Source organism: Taeniopygia guttata, chromosome 1, assembly GCF_048771995.1.
Source record: "Taeniopygia guttata chromosome 1, bTaeGut7.mat, whole genome shotgun sequence".
Taxonomy (NCBI): domain Eukaryota; kingdom Metazoa; phylum Chordata; class Aves; order Passeriformes; family Estrildidae; genus Taeniopygia; species Taeniopygia guttata.
The window spans coordinates 95,234,913-95,255,879 of NC_133024.1; the positions used below are offsets into that span (position 1 = coordinate 95,234,913).

Sequence of the window (20,967 nt, forward strand, 5' to 3'; positions counted from 1 at the left end):
TGCTTTATCTGTAGCATTTTACATGCTCCCACATTCCATTCTCAGTTCCTCATGCCTGTTTTTCTTCAAACCCAATTCTGATTTATGCCAGTGAGACTTTTGACTTAGTCTGTAGTGGTGGCTTCAATCTGCAGTGCAGAAATGGCCTCAAGGAAGAGTTAAACACCACTTTTCCTACCCATTTTTAAGCCTTGCACAGCATATCTTCAGGGCAACCAGGATTAGGGTATCCTAAACTGCATACTGAGGAGAGCAAACTGCACTCAACAGGTCGAACTCCAAGCATCCCATCTTCCCAGGCCTGACACATCATATGAAAGATGTCAGGCAGAGGAAACTGAAGCAGTCTCCTATAGCACATAAGAGATGGATTAGAGGAACTCAGGTCACCACCTGAGCCCCACACACTTTGAATCTGCCAGGAAGGAAATAGTAGACAAACTTCAAGAATCAGACCTTCAAAGACCAGGACTGTTTGACATGTACAAGAAAAAGAGCTTACAAAAGCAAAAACAGGAGGGGGAAAGAAACTAAAACAAAATAACAGATAAATATTACAAGAGTTGTAGGATTACAAGATTGTATTACAAGATATATTCCAGCAAGTATTTGTGCATACTTAATTTCCTTTGTTAGACTACAAATGCCTTAAACAGGACAAACATCTATATTCTGTGCCCTGAAAAAAGGAAAGCTGTGCAGCATCTCTTGTAAGGAAAAAAATACATGTAGAGAAGCAAGAAAAATCAATCTTCCTCTACCTACAGTGGGTCCCATGGGGGGAAAGAAGTTAATAACATTTGCAAGCAAGTACAAACTGGTCTTTAATTGGAGCAATGGCAAAAAAAAAAAAATACAGTATAAAATTACTTAATTTGCATCTCTGTCCATAATTATGTTAGGAGATACAACCCTTCTTTTGAAATGCCAGACATGAGCTGTGAATATTAACTAGCCACTTCATCTGCTATGACAGTAGCTGTGTATCTATTATCAGTTTTGGAAGTCTCATCTTCCCTGCTCCATCTTCAATCCACATTTGTGTGAAACCACTGTCTCTCAGAAGTGGCCTCTCCTGACATCCTCACTGATTCTTTCAAAATGAAAAAAAAGCATAGAAATAAACCTTTCAAATAACAGTACCCACTGAAGTAAAACAGAACATTTAAGTACACAAATCAATAACTGCTGCAATGATGAATTAAAAAGAGGCTCCCAATATACATTTTCTGTACCCTTTCAAAAATCTCAACAGCATGAAGTTAAAAATAGCAGTAAAGTTTAACTTGTGTTTAACATGCATTTCCTGACCGCATGTTCACTATGACACAAATTAATACAGGTACTTATCTATGTCAGTGCTGTGTGCCCCCAGGCTCAGCTCTGAAATGTGGAACTAAGGTGCAAAATGGAATCAACAAATTCAACCTAGGCATTCCAGCTCCCAGATACAAAAGTATGCACTTAGGAATGAATTTCAGGTAAGTCTGTACACTTAGTGGGGAGACATATCAAAACTAACAGATATGAAATGCCAAAGATAAATTTACTTCTCAAAGCCTTTCTATCAAGATTAAACACAAATTTGTAGTAAATGTATGGGGCAGGGGAACCACAGTACCACCTCTCCTGATCTATGGTATTTAGTTATGCTTCTGTATATATATAACAGGAAAAGATTTTTCTTGAAAATATTGCAGGAAAATAAAAAGAGGACACCCTGTTATACAGCACCATGAACACCTACCCCAGAATTCTTTCACCAAGTTACAGCAAATTTAAGCCCTTATGCACTTTGAGATGACTCAGCAACAGTCTAGAGTGAAGACTAAAACCTGGCCAGTGAGAACAAATCACTCTGCAGAAATGAACAGAAGAAACATGGAGCCGCAGGTGGTGAAGGAGAAAGTTATGAAGTTAAATAGCAAGGTCCACCTCAGAAACAAGACTGGCTCTTTCAAAAAATGCAAACATATTTTTAGCATTGTTTCTACCACATGCTTGTCCAGTGTATGTCAAGTTTGAAGACCATCCACTGGAGAAGCCATGGATAGAAGAACAGTATGAGATGAAAACCCTCATAAAATACAACAAAATAGCAGTAATAGTCTGGTTCCTTGGTTTCTGTTCAGAAAAGAAAGGAAGGAAATACAAACAACTGAAATGAGTACATTTTGCTCTTTATATAGTTTCTGATTTCTTAGTAAGGGATTTCTCTTGCATTATACTGGTTCTAATAAAGAATGAAACCGAAAAAAGTAAGCATCAACAAATAGTAAACTGAATGTTACTATGTAGCTTTGAGCTATTCCCATCTGTCCTGTCAGTAGATCCCAGGAAGAAGAGATCAGCACCTTCGTCTCTACTTCTCCTTCTCAGAGGTCAGCAATGAGGTCACCCTTCAGTCTCCTCCTCTCCATACTAGACAAGGCCAAATTCCTCAGCCACACTTTTCAGGATGTCTTCCAGCCCTGCCACTTGGCTTTGTTGCCCTCCTCTGGGAGCACTCAAGGACTTTCACATCCTTATTAAATTGTGGGGCCCAGAACTGCACACAGCACTCTAGGTGAGGCTGCGCCAATACATTTTTTACTTGTTAAATTTCATCCCATTAAACATTGCTAGTGCTCTAACCTATCCAGATCCCTATACAAGGCCTCTCATCCCTCAAAAGACTCACCAGGACCTCCCAATCTGGTATCATCAGCAAACATGCACTAATGGTGCATCCATCTGCTGAGCACTGATAAACACTGAATAGAGCTGCTCTAGAACTGAACCCTGAGGAACACCAGCCATGACCAGACACCAGCCAGATGTTGCCCCACTGATTACAACCCTTGAGCCCTGTCCTTCAGCCACTTCTCCCAGCACACCATGAGCCCACTTGTCCCACAGCTGTCCCTGGCATTCCCTGACCCTGGCTCATCTTGTGCCATGCCTGAGGCTGTTGATGACCCGGGTACCAGCACCCAGCTCTGCCCACGCCCTCAGAGAGGCCACAGCCTGCCATGAGGTCACCCCCAGCCCCTGGGAGCCAGCCCATGCTGAGACTGACAGCACAAGACTGTGATTTAAGGTCTATAATAACATCTTCATTTATTCCTGATGTGTAAGTAATGTCCTTAGACTTTGTTCTAGTTATCGAAAGCACAAACCAAAATTTCAACACCAAAACCAAATAAAGATCACCCAAACAACAGAACACAAAAAAGCATATAAAAACCTATCAGAATAAAATAAAAACAGCAACAAAAAAATACTGCATAGAACTCTAATGTGAGAAAAGGCACTTAGCACCATATTAGTCACACTGTTTGATATATTACTATAAGATAACTTTATGACTGTGTTATATGAGCACATGTAAAAATTCAGCATTAAGCTTGACTGTGACATCTTATAACGACATACAACTCTCAAAACAAACAAACAAACAAAAAACCAAAACAAAACAAAAAACCACTGAGCAACAGTATCCTGAAAAAAGAAGCTGAGGGCAAGAACACATTTTGGAACAAACACGTGAAGTTATTCTTTTACTGTAACTAACCACTGTGATTCTTCACAACTAAATCAAATGCACAATGCCCTTAGAGGAAGCCATTTTTATACCACAGATGTTTAAACCATAGAAAAGTCAATGCTGGTTATTGGTTAACCCAAAGTAATTAAGTTAAAGAGATGACTGAATGTAAGAAATATTTATAAAACTGATCATCCCAAAAATTCATTCTCTGACAGTTTGCAAATATAAACCAAAATTAAATTATCATGGGTCACAATGTGACTCATGCTGCCACCTAATTTTTAACATCTGGATCTAACACCAGAAAACAGATATCACAAATAATTTTTTAGAAAGTCTTAGTTAGGTTTTCTTTTGGATTTATGTTGACACTGCCATCATCTGTAATGTGCTAGCTCCTATGGCAATGATATGGTAGGTCCTCCTGTAGATGGATGGCTACAAATAAAACTATATTGACCTAAACTTTGCATTGATATTTCCTAAACAGTTTATACAAAGTCAGCCTTTATCACTGTTATAGACCAAAACATTAAAAGCCACAACTTCACATACACCAAAAACAGGAAAAAAAAAAAAAACCAAAAAAAAAATACCAAAAAAAACCCCCAACAAATAGACCAGAGTTATTAAAAAAGAAATTAAGTATATCACCAACCATCACCTATATCATGGGACATAATACTACTTGTTCTCTAGCTGCCATCATTAGGTTCCTAGAAAGACAATCATCAAAATCCAAAGGCCATTACCAATGAAACAGCAAAAGATCAGCAGTTTTGAAAACAAACTACGCATTGCTTGGATTAAATTCACATCTCTAAGTATGGGACATCTTTCATCTTTTTAGAGCACTCTCTTCTCAAAGAGACAGAAAACTACTAGATAGACACAAGCTGTAAAAACGAATGAGCACAGGAATCCTTGTCTCCACAGACTTGTGAGTTATGACTGCCTTCTTGTGGCTTCACAGACTTCACTCTTAACCACTTCTAAGACTGATCTCAACTGAGATCTTATTCTGTTTAGCAGAAGTCTTTACCAATCTGTGAAAGAATCCTGATGAAATAAACTTCACTTCTCCATGCAACAGGAGGAATCAAACACACTGACACTAACTTGAAGATATTAAAAGTTATATATTGAATCTCAAAGTATTTTTTGGCCAAATTTCAAACACCTTTTTTGGGATTAAGTAATCCAAATTGAAGTGAACAGAAACTAGTCTAACAGCATTAATATGGGAAGCAAAAGATAGCTTGTCAACTACTTGTTCATAAGCTCTGTTTCAAAATCCCCACCCTTCCAAAATGCTAATGCACTTCTTCTGTTGTGTCATAAACTAGATTTGCTATACATATGAAATAATGAGATAATAAAAGTATGTGATGGCTCAAGGATGTGACAGAAGTGTAGCCTTGGGAAATTAACATCCAAAAAGAACAAAATGCATTCTAAAAACATAATGCTTGCTTATGCAAAATACAATATAAATGTAGACATACACAACTTACTTTGTATTTGAAAAAATACAACTGGTTCTCAATATACTGTAGGATTCAATGCTTCAGAAACGTTTGCATTCTGCTTTGAACGCTGATTTGATTTTATAACTGAAAACTATAGTCCATATTACTATTCTGTATAATTCTAAGACTACTGGTTAGTTGGGTGACTCCCAAAAGCATGTGATGTGGTATGCTTGTCACAGGCTGCATTTGCCTCCACTGCCTACCAACAGAGAATTCCAGAATCAGCTACAAACTCCCTAGGAAGTCATGCAAACCACAGAAACACATCTATTGAGCAAAACACCTGGTCTTACTGGGTCTGATGTAGGCACTACATATATTTCAACTTCCCCCTTTCCTTCAAATAATTCTAGTCTGGTCCCATGGACACAATGCCCATTAGTTGCTAAAGCACATTAGATCCCCCTGGATTATCTCTACCAGTTATGTTATCCAGAAGAAGTCCATTGCATGAATTCTCAGACTGGTCCATAATGTGAAAGAAAAGGTGACCATGAGACTTACTTCCAAAGCAAACTCTGATCCACATTAAAACACTAATGTGTAGGTGCATCTCAGACATTTCTAACATCTCCCAAACACACAAGATTAGTAATTCAGTGCTTCCTATTAGACTAAATTTGCCTCAAAAGCCACACTGTTTCTGGGTCAGTCAGGGCAGAATTCCTTTCTGGACTTGTAAAATGCTTAAGGTTCTGTTGTCTCACATCCTTAAGAAACTTAACCACATACACACAACAAGAAAAACAACCATGCACTTTTATTTCAACTAAAATGTCCATTATAAATAGTCTAACCATGAACTACACAAACATGGAATAGTCCATGCATGTTTCATTGTCATGGAGTAATATCTGATTCCAAAAACTGCTAAATGCATTGTCCTGTACCACATACTGGCCATGTGATGTTTCACTGCATTTTCTCTTACTCTGTTCTGGTATGTATGAGAGGGACATCATTATATGCAACACTTGTAACTTTGGCAGGAGTATGGATACACACACCTGTCCTTCAAACTTAGCTGCTCTTCAGTAGCCATGTTATTATGACTCAGTCAGGTACCATCAAATTCTACACTCACAATCTTGGACTATTTATTTCTAATATAATTGCATGAAATTCACATGGTAAATTTCATCAGTGCATTTCCTTTCCCTTTGGCATGTGTTGCTAGTTTACAAGATACTAAATATTTCAAGCCACAGTAGCAGCCACATCCCCAGAACCTGAGGAATACATATATTTTCATTTTAAAGGAAAACAAAAATATTAATTCCATGCAGCACCTTTCTCAACATAAAATATTTGTTACAAGTATCTCCTTATTCCTATTGTCTTGATGTATTGCTATAATTTTTTTCCTCTTTGAAGGCAATAAGCTCAATAAACATAATTGCCAATATGAATACTGTGTTTCACTATCTTTTAATATTTTTAAAGCATGTAGTAAAGTATCATTTCAGCAGTAAAACTTAGCACAAGTAACAATCCTACAGATGAAATATGCAGTCTAAAATTTGACCATAATTATTCATTGGTCGCTCCAGAGACCTATTAATATTTTAAACATTTTTTATATAAAATCATGTTTTGGAGGAATTATTAAGGTACATAACAAAGGTCACAAAAGAAAAATAGTGTAAAACTTAACACAGTCCTTGGAGGTCTAAGAGTTGTGTAAACAGTCTTTGGGGATTTTTGTTCCATTTTCCACAGAAGACCTGACTCAGGGAGTGAAGTGCACCTCACCAGACCTAAGATTTCCTAGAAACATTTGCAAAAGGGTTGTGGCCATTCAGGGGAATTAGAGATTTTTTCCAAAAAAATGACTCTTGGACTTAAACAGAATAGCCTATCTGCAATCTGAACCAAACCCATCACAATGTTGTTAGAAACCACACACACACATAGAAAAAGTCTTTCACCACAACAGTTAAAGCAGCATTTCAGGAAAACAAAAAGGACACATCTGCTAACCTGATCCTAGCTGAGACCCTTTGGCCTTGCAACACTGACAGTATATTCCTGAGATAAATAGCTTTTTAATGCAAGTTACAATAGATTCTTCCAGTTTTCTTAGGGGCTTTTTCTAGTTTAAGGACTGTATGCTGCAAGAAATGTATATTCCATGACACAATTGCTGCAATCCAGTGTTCTACGCCACCTTGCAAGCAGCCTAAGACTGTGAAAGGACATATGAGAGAGAGAAGAAATCAACATTAAATTCTATTGATAAAGATATACTAAAATTACTCATGCAATTCAAGGTACAGGGGTATTAACTTGATCTTTCTTAAGTGACAATCTTTAGTGGAAGATTTATGTTGCTTCATCACATTGCCATATAATTTCCCACAAACATAAAAGCACTTCATATGCCAGGTTTTTAGAATACAGTCTTATAACTAACTAATGAAGACATACCATAAAAGGAAATTAAATCTCTCTTCAAGGCAGAACTGAAGCATTTGTCATTAACACATATGGTTACCAGAGATGTAGCTGTTATGCAGAACAAGTATTTGCTGACAGGTCCATCATGTTTCAGACCTTCCTGGCACCAGGTGAAAGAGTTAAAAATTAAATCAGGCTCATTTGCATTGCAGTTATTGAAAGGCTTGTAACATGAGAGATGTCAAAGCACAGCCTAAGTCCCTACCCAAGCCACAGCATTTTAAAACCTTCAGTTAATGTAAACAATTGGATATGGAAATTCACAAAATTCCACTGCAAGGATCACACCAGTTGTGAAGCCCAGCATTTTCTTTTATATCTTTAATCTAATTCAACAGCTACAAAAGAAAAACATTGTAATACATATCCTTAAGCTCATAAAATGTGGACAATGGCAGTTAATACCAGTTGTCAATAACTTGTACTATCAGGAGATATTTTATATTAAGATTCTGTTTCTCTTTCTTAAATCACTTTTTCTGCAAAATTGACATATATTTCAGTTGTTCTCTTTTTGGAAAGTCGCTGAAACTGGTGGTATGCTCCAGGAATTCTGTCCCAATTATAAAGTTTCTTTCTATTTTATTAGCCTTCTCACCTGTGTAAAGCAACTAAGAAAGAAAGCCAGTGAAGGGGGTTCTGGTACTACAAGCAGATTGATAATATTCAAGTTTCTTTTTCATTGGGCTGAGGAGCTCTGCTCAATTTACTTTCTCAGTGGGAAGTTCATGGGTGAGAACAAGTTAACTGAGGCTCAATCTATACCAGATGGATCTCCTAGGTATGACTAAGCATCTTAGAGGCATAAAAATTTGACATCTGCTCCTATTATTAAGAGAAAAAGCCATGCCTGTTGATGAAACTTAAAGGGATACTTTGGAATTCCTGACACCACCAGGATACACGGCATAAGAGTCAGAAACTGGGCAGTAACTCACCCTTCAAAAAATATTTTTCCACTGTCTGTAGAGATACTTAGCTTTGGCTATATTAAATTGCTTCTACCTTCCCTTGTCATCTGAAAGAATCTCTTCTACAAATATTTAAAGGTGCTTTACAGCTAGCATATAACTGGCAATTTAGTTTTAATTTGTCCTAATGGCACTGTGTTATTTACTACCACTGAATTGAAAAGAAAGATGTCATGATACAATAAGATGGTATGTAACAAATTCAAGTTAATCTTCTTTACACAGCATACTGAAAACTTTCTTGTTTTTAATCTATAAACAGTAAACAAAGATTTCTAGTATAATTTCACTGGCCTAAGCTCATTTCCATTGAAACCGTTAGATATATTACTATCAAGTGTAGAGCTATCAGACTCAGGCCAGAAACAAAAACTCCAGAAAAATCTGTCTTAAGCTGTTAATCATATAAATGGAAGAATCAATAAGTATCATTCAGAAACCTGAAAGATCCTCAGTTAAACAACATCAGTCTACCCTACATTCAGTTTTTAAAACCAAATCGTGTTTTCTATTCCAAAACAAAGGCAGCCAGTATATCCTTTAGGAAACTGTAAATGTTCACTTTTCTACAATTTGGAAAACAGCTGAGGTTAAACTTAACTTTCAAGTTTAGTTCCCTTTGCTGCTCTTTTTTTCTACATAAGGATAATTTAAAACTTAGGAAGAAGACTTGAAATAATTATTGTTTGCTGTTCCACATCAATTGCCACTGAAAATTCTGGCTTTAATGCTGTCCAGTGCTCAAACACATGGGTGTGAACCTGTGAATAATGCAAATCTTTTACAAAATGAACTAATATACTGCATGTGCAGCATGTGTGCATTTCTACTCCACTCGGTCAGTGAGGATCCACTGGACAGAAAACCCATGAAATTTACCAGAAAGCTACTGTCTTTCACATTGTGTATTCAGCTTCTTAACTCAAAGAAAAAACCCAGCAATAAGCTCCTAGCCGTAAAAATCTACATCTTCTTTCCTTATCTATCCTGACAAACACGGCCCATAGCTGCTACTAAGTACTATACGAAGTGACACACTCTTCATTAATTGGATTATTTTTACCTCTTTGTGTCAGTTTGTCTAAGCCCAAATGTTTCTTCCACCTACTGCATATCCAGACTGACCAGTGTTTGGCTAATTCTTGATCTCGGGATCTCAGTTCACAGTTGTATAGAAAGAAATTTCAAAACAGAAGAAAGCCTCAAGCCCTTTTAGCTCCAGTTCCCTTCCCAAAATTGTTAGGTACAAATTAAATGTCAACATTTATACACTTTTTGTAATGAATTAAATTGGGGGCAGATAATGGTATGATTCATTATTGTCTAGTTGTAGTTACACATTAGCATGATTTTATTGTTGTCAAAGGAGCTACAACCATCACCTAACCAAAAAAGAAAAAAAAAGCCACACAGTTGAAATAGTTTATATTTAGGGATACAAATTCTGGGGAAAAATGACAAATAGTCACTGTATTAAGATATCATCATAATAATACATTGTTATCACCCCTTCCTCACTATTTGCTGCTTCACATATCTGTTCAGCCATGTGCTAAATTCAAAGGAAACCCAAAGTCCTACAGCACTAAGGTCAAAAAAATGAATTTGTAGTGTCTAGGTCCAAAAATGCCCTGAGGCCTGACTGGAATGGTCCAGTCATCTGCAGTTAAAAAACATGATCAGTTGAGTACAAATGACATATTGCTCTATGCTCATGGCCTAAATCACTAGCTGAGAAATCACACTCATGTACATGAACTGAGATTGCTTTTCTTTTTTTTTCAAAGATAAATTACTGTGAAGATAACTTCCCTGAAGAGTAATATATTAAAAAAAGAAAAACAGAACTACGCTTCTAAATTCTCATACAAATGGCAAGGAAAGTTGAACTACATTTGCACTTGACTAAATGAGTACATTCTTCTCATCCAATCTTCACCATCGGCCTCAATTCCTGACTGTCTGGACACAAGACATTTGCTCCAAAGCATCATTTTTCCCTCATATTATCTTATTACAGGATCCATGACAGCTAGATTGCAGCCCTCACAGGCAGAGAAAACAGACTTCACTACCTTGGCCAGGTTTGCAGTTTCAGCTGTGACCACTTGAGGAATTACACTGGCAGTGAATCAAGGGTTTAAGTTTGTCTAAGTCCTAACATGAAAGACAATGTCTGCTAGAATTTTGTTGTGAATTTTCATAGCAGCCTTTCCTGTAACTGATCTCTTCAATGAAGACAAAAGGGTTTTCAAAACACATTTACTATGTTTCAAAAAAGAAAAATTAAATTGTTTAAATCAAGTAAAATTTCAAGCAGCTGAGAAAGGACAGAAATAAAACATGTTCACAAGAAACAGTTACAAACAACTCTTCCTACAGACCCATCACATCTGTCCTCTGCTCCTATAATTCCTTAATTTCAATTACTTGTGTCACAGGAAATTTTACAGTGCCCTCTACTCTCATATAATTTCTCCTTCCAGTATTGCAAGCCTGCTAGAGTCCACCTATCGCCACCTTTCTCCATTCTGAGAATCTGTCCCTTTTCTTCTGCTACAAGTTCTGAAGACATGCTCCTCAGCAATCTCAGCTGCTTACCAGGGGAGTCCTGTCCTGCTTGAGACAATTCTCTTATTTTTTCAAGGAATGTAATTACATACGTGTGTACATAACTTTGATGTCACATCTCTTTGACAGTCTAGAGATGCATTGGTGAAAATGTTATTCACAGAAGATAACAGAAATTTGATTAAAACTTTCTACTGGGATTGTTCCCCAAATCTGGAAATATCTGATATTCCTTTCAGTGGATTGAAAGAATGTGCGATTCTTTTTAATCAGAGATTAAAAGAACAGTACTGTACTTTCAAGTTTAAAGGGTCCACTTACCTTTCAACACCCCCAGCTCTCCATCTCTGTGTCCTGTGACCTCTTGGTCATTAAAAGACTGAAAAACAGATACAACTGGAGCTGGGACACCAAGTTCACAGCACTCTACTTTGTTGACTACATGGACCTAGTGTTCATACATGGACCTGATCCAGCTGAAATCAACAGAAGGCTTTTCATGAACTTCAAAGGTTTTTGAAGTATAAAGCCTTATAAGGCTTAGCTGTGGGAGAGATCAAAAAATGAAGATTCTTGGTGTAAACTCCTAGGCAAGGAGTTTCAGTACAAGGTTTACATTTGCTAGGCACCAGCTAGTAAATATCAATACAGATATCAAGACAGCATCTGTCTTCTGCAGGATGCACCTGATACTCAGTCATTATTCCTACTTTCAGTCTTTAAAGACATGGATGCTAAATTACACCACTTAATTATCTAGTTAATCACAGAGACAACCCCTATTCAGACAACAAATAATGTTATAGTAATAGTTTTAATATGAACACTACCCATCTGAAAAACCTTTTGCTCTGTATTAAGTGGCTATATCTTCCAATGGAAAAATATTTACATTTTAGAACTAACAGCATTTTTCTTTCAGAAGTTTTCTAATGCTTTTCAAAAGCAGCATTTCCTCCCCCTCACCAACATGACTGTGACATTTAAACTATTCTTTGCCAATATTTTCTATATATAAAATATTTGCTTTAAAACCTATTAGTAATTCCTGCTGAGTTTATTGTACCTGGTATCCAGCACATTTACCAAATTAACAGTGATTTTAATTTTATCAACATAAGCATAAAGAATTTTTTTTTCTTAATATGTAAGTATACACAAGTAAATGAGAAAAATATCTTGGCAACTCCCATTGTTCAGTACAATTGCTCACCATCCACTAGCATTTTCATACAGTTCACTTGATTTGCATTTAAACTTATACTTGAGACATACAAGTATTTTAATTTAGCAAAGCAATGAGTAAGTCTGAGTGATCAAAACCACTAGAAAACCATGACCAGACAGTGTAAACCCCTGCACTCATATCAACTATGCAAGCAACCACTGAGGGCAAAGAGATTTGGGTCTGGTTATGAAAAAGTTAAAACTCCCACTTAGGGAGACTCAAATCAGAAATCAGGGAGGTTCATAACAGACCAGGTTACAACAGCAAAGACTAACCACTCAATTACACAATACGGTGAAAAATACAGCTGTTTTCACTAGATGTAGCCATTGTTATTCAAAACAAACCTTTCATTTTCACAGGTTTTACCCAAGATTCTGTTAGATCTGTGCACTTTTTGTTCACAACTGCAGATCTTGATAATCAGGACACACCAAATGCCAGAAAAATTATCCAGATCATATGCCATATGAACATTAAAAACAGGAGAATGATTGGGCCTTTTAATGAGTTTTGAGAAAAACAAAGTAATGACAAATGCTACAATTTTTCTGTGGAAATAAATTAAGATCAGTGTGCTTTGCAAGACATATGAAAGTCAGAATTATTTAACACGAGGGCTATTTTTGGAAAGGAGATGAGTACTGAAACAGCAACAGAAACAGATGGCATACATCCTCACATTTAGAAAAGTTTGTGAAGATGTCCCAAGAGAACTAAGCAAACTCAGTGCCTGGGCAGCCTGTCCATTGGAACTGAAACATTCTGGGAATAACACACTACGTATCTAGCACATATATTTTCAAAAGATCTAATGAAAAACAATTTATAGTTTCAGAATTATTTGAAACAGTTAAAATAAATGGTTTCTTCATGATTTGCAGCTTCTCTACAGCAGAACACAGAGACACATGCATCCTGGACTTTCAGCCTGGCCACCACCTTCCCAGCTGAGACCCATTGCAGATTATTGCAGGTGCAGTCACTTTAGAGTTGCAGACAATTTGAAGGCAGATGTGCTGGCATTGAGACAACTAGCTTCCTGACTTGTAGGTGAAATCTGGTATTGCTTATCTAGAGGTAATCACTTGCACATTATTTGCTTGCAGATATAAAATCTGAGAACCTTTTATTACTTACTTAAAAGAATTGCCTGTTTTTCTTCAAAAACTTCAGTTCTCCCGAAAGGCAAGAGTCCTTCTACAACACTAAAAACAACCTCCTACCACCATATAGTTATCAGTCATTCAATATAACAAACTTCTAAGGCCTTACTCTTCCCTTTTACAGCTACTAAACATTATGCAACATATGGCTCTATTAGCTTAAAACAATATTTTTCCATACTTTCAAAAACAATTTTGAGTTAGCCTTGGCTCATCTAGCTTAGTACTAATTCCTGAGTACTAAATCATAGTATATTACTATTAGATTTTCACTAAATCACATTTACAAGCAGTAATTTCTCTCTAATTTCCTTCCATATATCACAAAACTGGCTTACCACTTGAGGGATGTCTATGCTATATCAAAATTTTCAGCTACAATTTATCCACTTGGCAAATAAGTCAGCATGAACACAGAACTCCTAGGTGACCAAGGTCATCCACAGCGTTGCCTGTATGTTTCCAACCAGTGTCCACTTTAACAAGTTTAACAATCTCTCATGAGCCTGTTCAAGCATCACAAGGCTGGATCACACAACACATATACATCTCCACGTACCTGGACTTTCCCCTCATGAATAAAGAAATGTTACGATTTAATTTACTGCTGAAGATTACCCCCTCAAAAAAACTTAAACCTATAGTGAGATGTACCAATATCTAAAAGGATAGAAAAAACTGATTTGGCATTAGCATTGTAATTTTAATGCACTGACAATTATAAACGGTCACCATATGAATTCATGTAAGAAAACCTAAATCATGAAAATTAATTTAGAAGCGAGTACCAGTATTTAGCAGTTATTATATCTTTAAAATGTAGCCTGTCTTTAAAAACTTTAAAATGTTTCCTGTTCTCTGTTCTAGTCACTCCTCCACACGAGGAGTTCTGGGTCCAGTACTGGGCTCCCCAATACTGGGCCCAGAAAAGGGACAGTAGTATCTCTCACATGAGAAGAAGCTAAAAAAATGGGAATGTTAGTCTGTAATAGAAAAGTCTAAATGGTTTCTCATCAATGTTTTAAAGTCCCCGATGGGAGAGAGTAGAGAAAGTGAAGCCAGACTCTTCTCAGTGAAGCCCAGTAACACAAGAGGCAATCGACAAATTTTAAACATGGGAAACTTCATCTGAACATTAGAAAACACCTTTTTTGTTACTGTGAGGGTGGTTAAATGCTAGCACAAGTTGCCAGGAGGTGCTGTTCAACCTCAGCATATACTTTGTGAGCACATAGCTGTAACCTCTGCAGTGACTCCACACCACAAACACAGGCAATTTTATGGGCAACTACCCCAAATTCTTAAGGCCTGTTCTACAACCCTCTCAGCTTTTTACCCAGTAAACAAGACTGAGCACTCCTCTGTCTTAAGTAAATTATCAAGTTGCACATATTACGCAGAAAAACACTTGAGCTTGAGAGGTCTATAACAGACACCAGCTAAGACAACGATCAATGAGTCCACAGGTCAAAGTAAACAGTTTGTTTGCCATAACATTTTTAGCCTAAGTAGTTACAGTGATGTTCAAGCTCTTATTCACAAAGAAAATTTAAATCATGACAGTTTTAAAACATGTCTCAAAAGGCTGGCAAGAGATTAAAATCCAAATTGTTTTTGCACTCAACTTGAAAACAAAACACTAAAAAGGTCACTGCCATGCCTGCTCCCCCAAAACAAAATGAGTTCATCCACAACTAATATCACAAATGGGAAAGGCTACACCCACAGATAGCAATGCAAGGAGTTTAGTCTCACTCCACTAAAACAGGGATGTTATGCAGAAAAGCCCTATCAAAATTATCTGAGCATTCAGGCCTCTTGTCCAGCTGGCTGTATGAGGTCCCTGTTTATATCCATACCCTTTTCAAAAAAAACCCAAAAACTTGTGTAGTAACTGACCTCATCTTCATGGGGCTTTACCTACTGTTCTAAATTACTGTAAAACTAGATTCACAAACAAACTTTGAATACATCAAATTAAAATTTGTACCTTTCTCCTGGAGATCAACTAAAAGACTGAGACAGAAACTGCCTTAAGAAAATGTTGAGGAAAGAATATATCCAATGACATCACTGTACAACTTCTCTCCCTAAAATAGTATGCCTTTTTCCACACAGGATGCACAGTCTTGGTGTTTCTTATGGAGCCAGACACCTCAGTCCTTCCTCTCATTTCAGACCAGAGGAGGAATTGCTCTTCCCATCTTATAAGAACACCATACTAACACCCAGGCCTGCTCTTTTAGTTAACAGCCAAATGCACACAACACTGATTATGATATAGGACTTCAAGGTTCAAATCTACACCTTCTCCTAAGCAGGCCATTTGACGGTCAAGCTCTTGCTTACTGGAAGAGCATTCTTGCCATCCTCCCCTGTTCAGGGGAGTTTTAGAGAGAATTTTGTCAGAGAAAGAAGCACAGCACTATGAACTCTGCTTTATCAAAAGCATGAACAGGTTCCAGTGAATGCTCCAATTACTCCCTCATACATGTTTTGCAACAGTCATAGTAAAACTCTAGTGTCAACACCCAAAATGGCATAAAATAAGTACTCTGAACATAAGGCTAGAGAGATGAGTTCTCTTAGCCCTTACTCTGTCTGGTCAGAAGCAAATGAATGCTTCATTCAGTACTGTCCAGGGGCCTAAGTTACACAGTTGGGATGAAAATGCCTTCTCTCATCTAATTTAAGAGCAATCTAAAGCCCCACTACTGAACACATCCCAGTAAGACAGAAGAGATATGTTGGAGGCCCTTCATTTAGAGATTAAACATAATTCCCTACTGTGGATGAGCATGTAATCAATAAGTGTTAAATAAAAGCAGAATCCACTATGACCCCTCCCGATTACAATTTTTTTGTTTGATTGCTTAGGATGAAAGGCCTTTGTGCTAGCATGCTCTCTGTGAATGATCATGGCCTGGAAAAATGCCATAGATATAAAACACACACATTTCATTTGGTCTAAGACCCATGTAGTGCATAACTCTTATAATGATCTCATGTATTCTTTGGTATAATCTCTACATGGAACTTCCCAACACCACCAGAACTGGAAATCTCCCCTAGCCATGGGGATTTTATAGGAATAAGGAGGCATCTGTGCCTCTTCAAGTATTCTACAGAACAATGATTTTTGATATAGGCGACCGATTCTTCTAGCCCACATCAATAGTCTACATGGGAAAAAAAAAAAAGTTATTTGACCTATGCTTCAGTTAAAATAATTTCTACTGTCATTGCCTACAGACAATGTACATTTAAAATAAGCTTAGAATTGCTTCCCAAGTGTAAATTAACAACTAGGGCTTTTTAGAAAGAATACATCTCTTGAGACTTTTAAAAATAAGGACAGAAAAAAATGGGTGAAACTTCTGTGTGGGGGGACAGAATGAATTAAAATCCCTTGTGAACATTTAAATGTTGGGAAAATATTAGCTGCCATTCAAACAAGAGCCAGAAGGTATAAATTAACTCAGACTTCCGATTCATACTACCTCATTCTCTTTAAAAAGTTGATAGTAATGTGATTTTAGTACCAGTATGTGAAATTATGTCTCTGCGAAGTTTTGAGGACATCATCTCTTGCAAAGCATGTCCAGCTGCTGTCTCCCTAAACAGTGAGGCTGTATCTAAAGCAGGGCTGAGAAACGAGTAGGTCAGTCTTTCAATTCTTGCCTAACTGGGAGACACTAGGGTTCCTTCCTGCTCTGATTGGGAAGAGCTAATGTTTAGTTTGCTTCAAAGGTTGAATCAGATTACAAGATAAGTGTGCATCTGAAATGAAAAGAACTCCAGAAATTGTTACCAGTTGAGATGAAAAGGGGAGGGGAATGGCTAGAAGGAGGGAGAAGAGAAAGGAATGGAACACCATACCCTTTAGCCCACATGGAATAATCTGGCCCAAACCTGCACACCCTACAGCCCACACTGTTTTATCAGTCTCCTGTGAGAACACTGGATGCGTGATGTACTTTAAAACTCTCCTCCTTTTCGTCATTATCAGACAATGGAGAGCTTAACTTTTATAAACGAGAGCACTTTATCTTCCAAACATTACAGTCATTTCATGTCTAATAGGAGTTTAATCCCTAGTAATTAAGATAAATTACCACGTGCTTTAGCAGGTTGGGGTTAAAATTCTGAGATTTTCAATTGATTGCAAAAAGCCAGCCAGTTATCAAGTCCTGAGTGATTCCCTACTTATTTTACTCTAGCTAATTAAAATGTAATCACGATTATGTGCCGTGTGCATTCTGTCAGCAGTTTTACGTTGAAAAAGAAATCTTGCCAAGAAAACACACAAAAAAAAAAAAAAAAAAAGAAAAAAAAGCCTTTCACTGTGAATTGTGTTGGGCTAAACTGCCTCTTTAGCCACTGAAACTGTAAAACAAGTAAGTTACAACCGCTTGACAACGCAATAAAAAATATTAACCGCTCTCCGGGATAATGGGCTGTACTAATGGGTATCCTCCTTTCAGGCCATCCCGTGATGCACGGACCACGCTGACAGCGGCCGCCCCGCGGAGCAGCGGCCGGGCCGGGCCAGGGCAGCCCCTTCTCCAGTCGGCCGGGTCGCAAGCCCGGTCTCTTCAACCCAAACCCGGTTACAGGCACCCAACCAACTTCCTACTGCCCTTACAACGCACACACTTTCTCCTTTAACATTCCTTTTAATTTTTTTTTTTTAGTCTTTTTAAATCAGTTTGTTCTTAAATACCTCTGAGACCTGCCTTTGATGCCAACACCTTTGCCCCGGACGCAACTTCACCCAAGGCGCTTGTTCGGGCGCTCTCACGGACCGACAAGCCCGGGGTGAGCGAGCGGCGCGTTCCCGGCGCGCCACCCCGAAGGGCCGAGGTGGCTCCCTTCGCACCGAGCTGGCCAGCCCTTCCCCAAAGGGCAGAGGCTCTGGGGAGGGAGAACGGCTTGCAGCTCGGAAGGTTTCCGTCACTGGGATGAATTCGAGTAGGTTTAATATTTGCGCAGTGAAGAACAGGTGGGGAAAGGGAAAGGTGCGTGTGTAACTAGAAGAGGGGAAAGGACGGGCAGACACGCTGCTCTTGCACTAGCTCCACGCTGCTTCCAGCTTTCATTTTAAGCAACTCAGGTCTCCCGCCACTTCAGTTCCATTTCTCCCCACTTTATCCCTATTTGTCCCGTTAGCCAAAGATGTGCCTCTCCTTCCCAGAAAAAAAAAAAAAAAAAAAAAAAAAAAAAAAAAAAAGGCAAGCAGCGTTACCCCCACCCTCACCTTCCCGCAGATCAGAACCAAGTATTACACGTTCATGATTATTGCTCTTAAAAAACAGGCTCAAACTTTCCCACCGGGCTGGGGAAGCGAGCCACCTGCGGCGGGCTGGCGCACGGCGCGCAGGCAGGCGGAGCCCCCCGGGATCGCCGCCGCACCGCCCGTCCATCGGCAGGACGAGCGCACCGCCGGCCCGGGAGCACCGTGTCGTGCCCGCCCCGCCGCCTCCGACACCACCGGAGGCACCTGCGAGGAGCCAGGGCAGAGTGTGCCAGGAGCCCCGCGACCCGCCAGGCGGGGAGCCCGGCCGGCACCCACAGGCACCGACGGGGCTCGGCGCTGCCGCGGGGCCGTGCCCACCTGTCCGGACCTCCCGGTGCCGGCCATCTCCTGGGGGTACGGGCCCCCAAGTTCGCCGAGCCCCAGCCCCGGCCGTCCTTTTCGTGCCCCGGGGGACACTCGCTCTCCGGACGGTGGCAGAGGCTCCCTGCGCGGTGCCATGCCCCTACCTGGAAATGCTTGAAGAAGGCGGAGATGCGGGTGATCTGGAGGCTCAGGCACCTGGAGGCGCATCTGGCGGTGGCGAAAGGCTCGTCCTGCCTTCGGGCGGCGGCGGCGGCCCCCGGCCCGTCGGGGCTGCCGCAGGCGGCCGTCACCCAGAGGAGCAGGGCGAGGGACACGCCGGGCGCCCTCCGCACCATCGCTCTGCTGCAGAGGAGGGCAGAGGGGCGGCCGGGCGGCGCGGGGCTGCCGGGGTAAGCTCGCTCCCGCTCGGTGGGCTGGTGCCGGGCTGCGCCGGGGACGGACACCTCCGCGCCGCAGAAACTACACAAGAAAGTTCAATCATTCAACTCCTCTCACCCCCGTGCTCCCTCCCTCCCGGCCCACGGCCCTCCCCCGCCGGCAGCGGGCGGGCCGGCGCTGGCAGAGCCGCGCCATTGGCTGCGCCAGCGCCGCCGGCGGCGGGCGGGCCCTGCCCGCGGCAGGTCGGGGCGGCCGGACCCCTCCCCACGCCGCCACCTGCGGGGCGCGGGCGGCCGCGGAGCCGCACGCCCTGTCCCTGCACGCAGGCGGGCTGCGGGGGGTGGCTGGGCGCCAGGGCCGCTGGTAGCCAGCCCTAACACACCCTGGTTAAGTCTCTTATTTTTAAAATCAATTTTAAAAAAGGACGGGGAAAGCAAGAACGGAAGGAAATCACTTTGTGAAACTCTGTGTTTCTTACAGAGTGACCCTGCGGTGAGCGCTTTTCCCAAGGTGAAACACATACAGGCTCCTCTGAAGAGTTATTTAAAAATGAAAATCTGCAAGTCATTAGTCCAAATATCTCTGTGTAATAGCTGCAAAGATTAAGATATCACCTTGAGCTGTAAAATGGCCCCCATACAGTAAATATCCGCCTAACATCCTTTCCCTCTTGCCGTCAGCTCCAGGGCCGGAGCGTGTGCCGCAGTATGTAGCACAGAGGTTACCTACCGCATTCCTCCCCCTGTGCGCGCTGCATGGACTCCTCCCGTCGCAGGTATGTGCTACAAAGAGTGAGTGGATCATTTCTCACCGGAGCCTGTGGATTGAGCCTCCTGAACTTGAAAATCCCACCGTTGTATGAGCTGAAATAAGTAACTTTTAGGCCATTTCAGGAGTTAATACTAGGTCAGTTACTACTATAAGTAGTAGTTTAGAGTGGTTATCACACCCTGTATTACAAAGACTTCAGGAGGCATCTTTACTGGAATGAGTTCTAGTATAAATTAAATGTTCACTAGGAAAGTCATCTAAAATCTCATAAAAGTCAGCAAGATCTTCAACTGTTCTGGCTGGTACTAATTTTACATGGCTATAATTTTCTATGAATGTTCTTATGTATACAAACATGAAATAAAAACATATTTCCCAATGTTATTATTCTCACCAGGCTATATGCATGCACCTTTTGTGCACTTCTATATCAGAAATTCAAAGTATAAAAGGGTCTGCTACATCCCAACTAGGGAATCGCTTGTTAAATTCTATCAGTTCATTCTAGCAATAGTTTTCCTATTTTACCACAAAATTAAGGCACAGATTAAGAAAAGATTTCGTGTGAGAAGTACTGCTAACATACAAATATAACAAAAAGCAAGGCACATTTTACTTTAGATGTTACTTTGCAGCTTGTGGTCTCTCTTGTCAGCTGTCAGAAATCTTCACTTGAGAAAAGCCAGAAGGCCAGGGTCAGTCCTGCCAATGTCACCAAATGGAGATGACAGTTTGTGCCCTTGG

The 20,967-nt window shown here is 40.0% G+C and overlaps 1 protein-coding gene across 1 annotated transcript in view; it reads right to left on the bottom strand.

Moving 5' to 3' along the window:
- The window catches only part of ANOS1 (anosmin 1), a 126,244-nt gene extending 106,667 nt beyond the window's left edge, over positions 1–19,577 (bottom strand). Inside the window, exon 1 of the mRNA XM_030280562.3 lies at positions 19,218–19,577. Within this exon, the coding sequence (XP_030136422.2) occupies positions 19,218–19,409 (192 nt within the window). The 5' untranslated portion in view covers positions 19,410–19,577. The remainder of the gene's footprint in view (positions 1–19,217) is intronic.
- Positions 19,578–20,967: the final 1,390 nt, after the last annotated feature.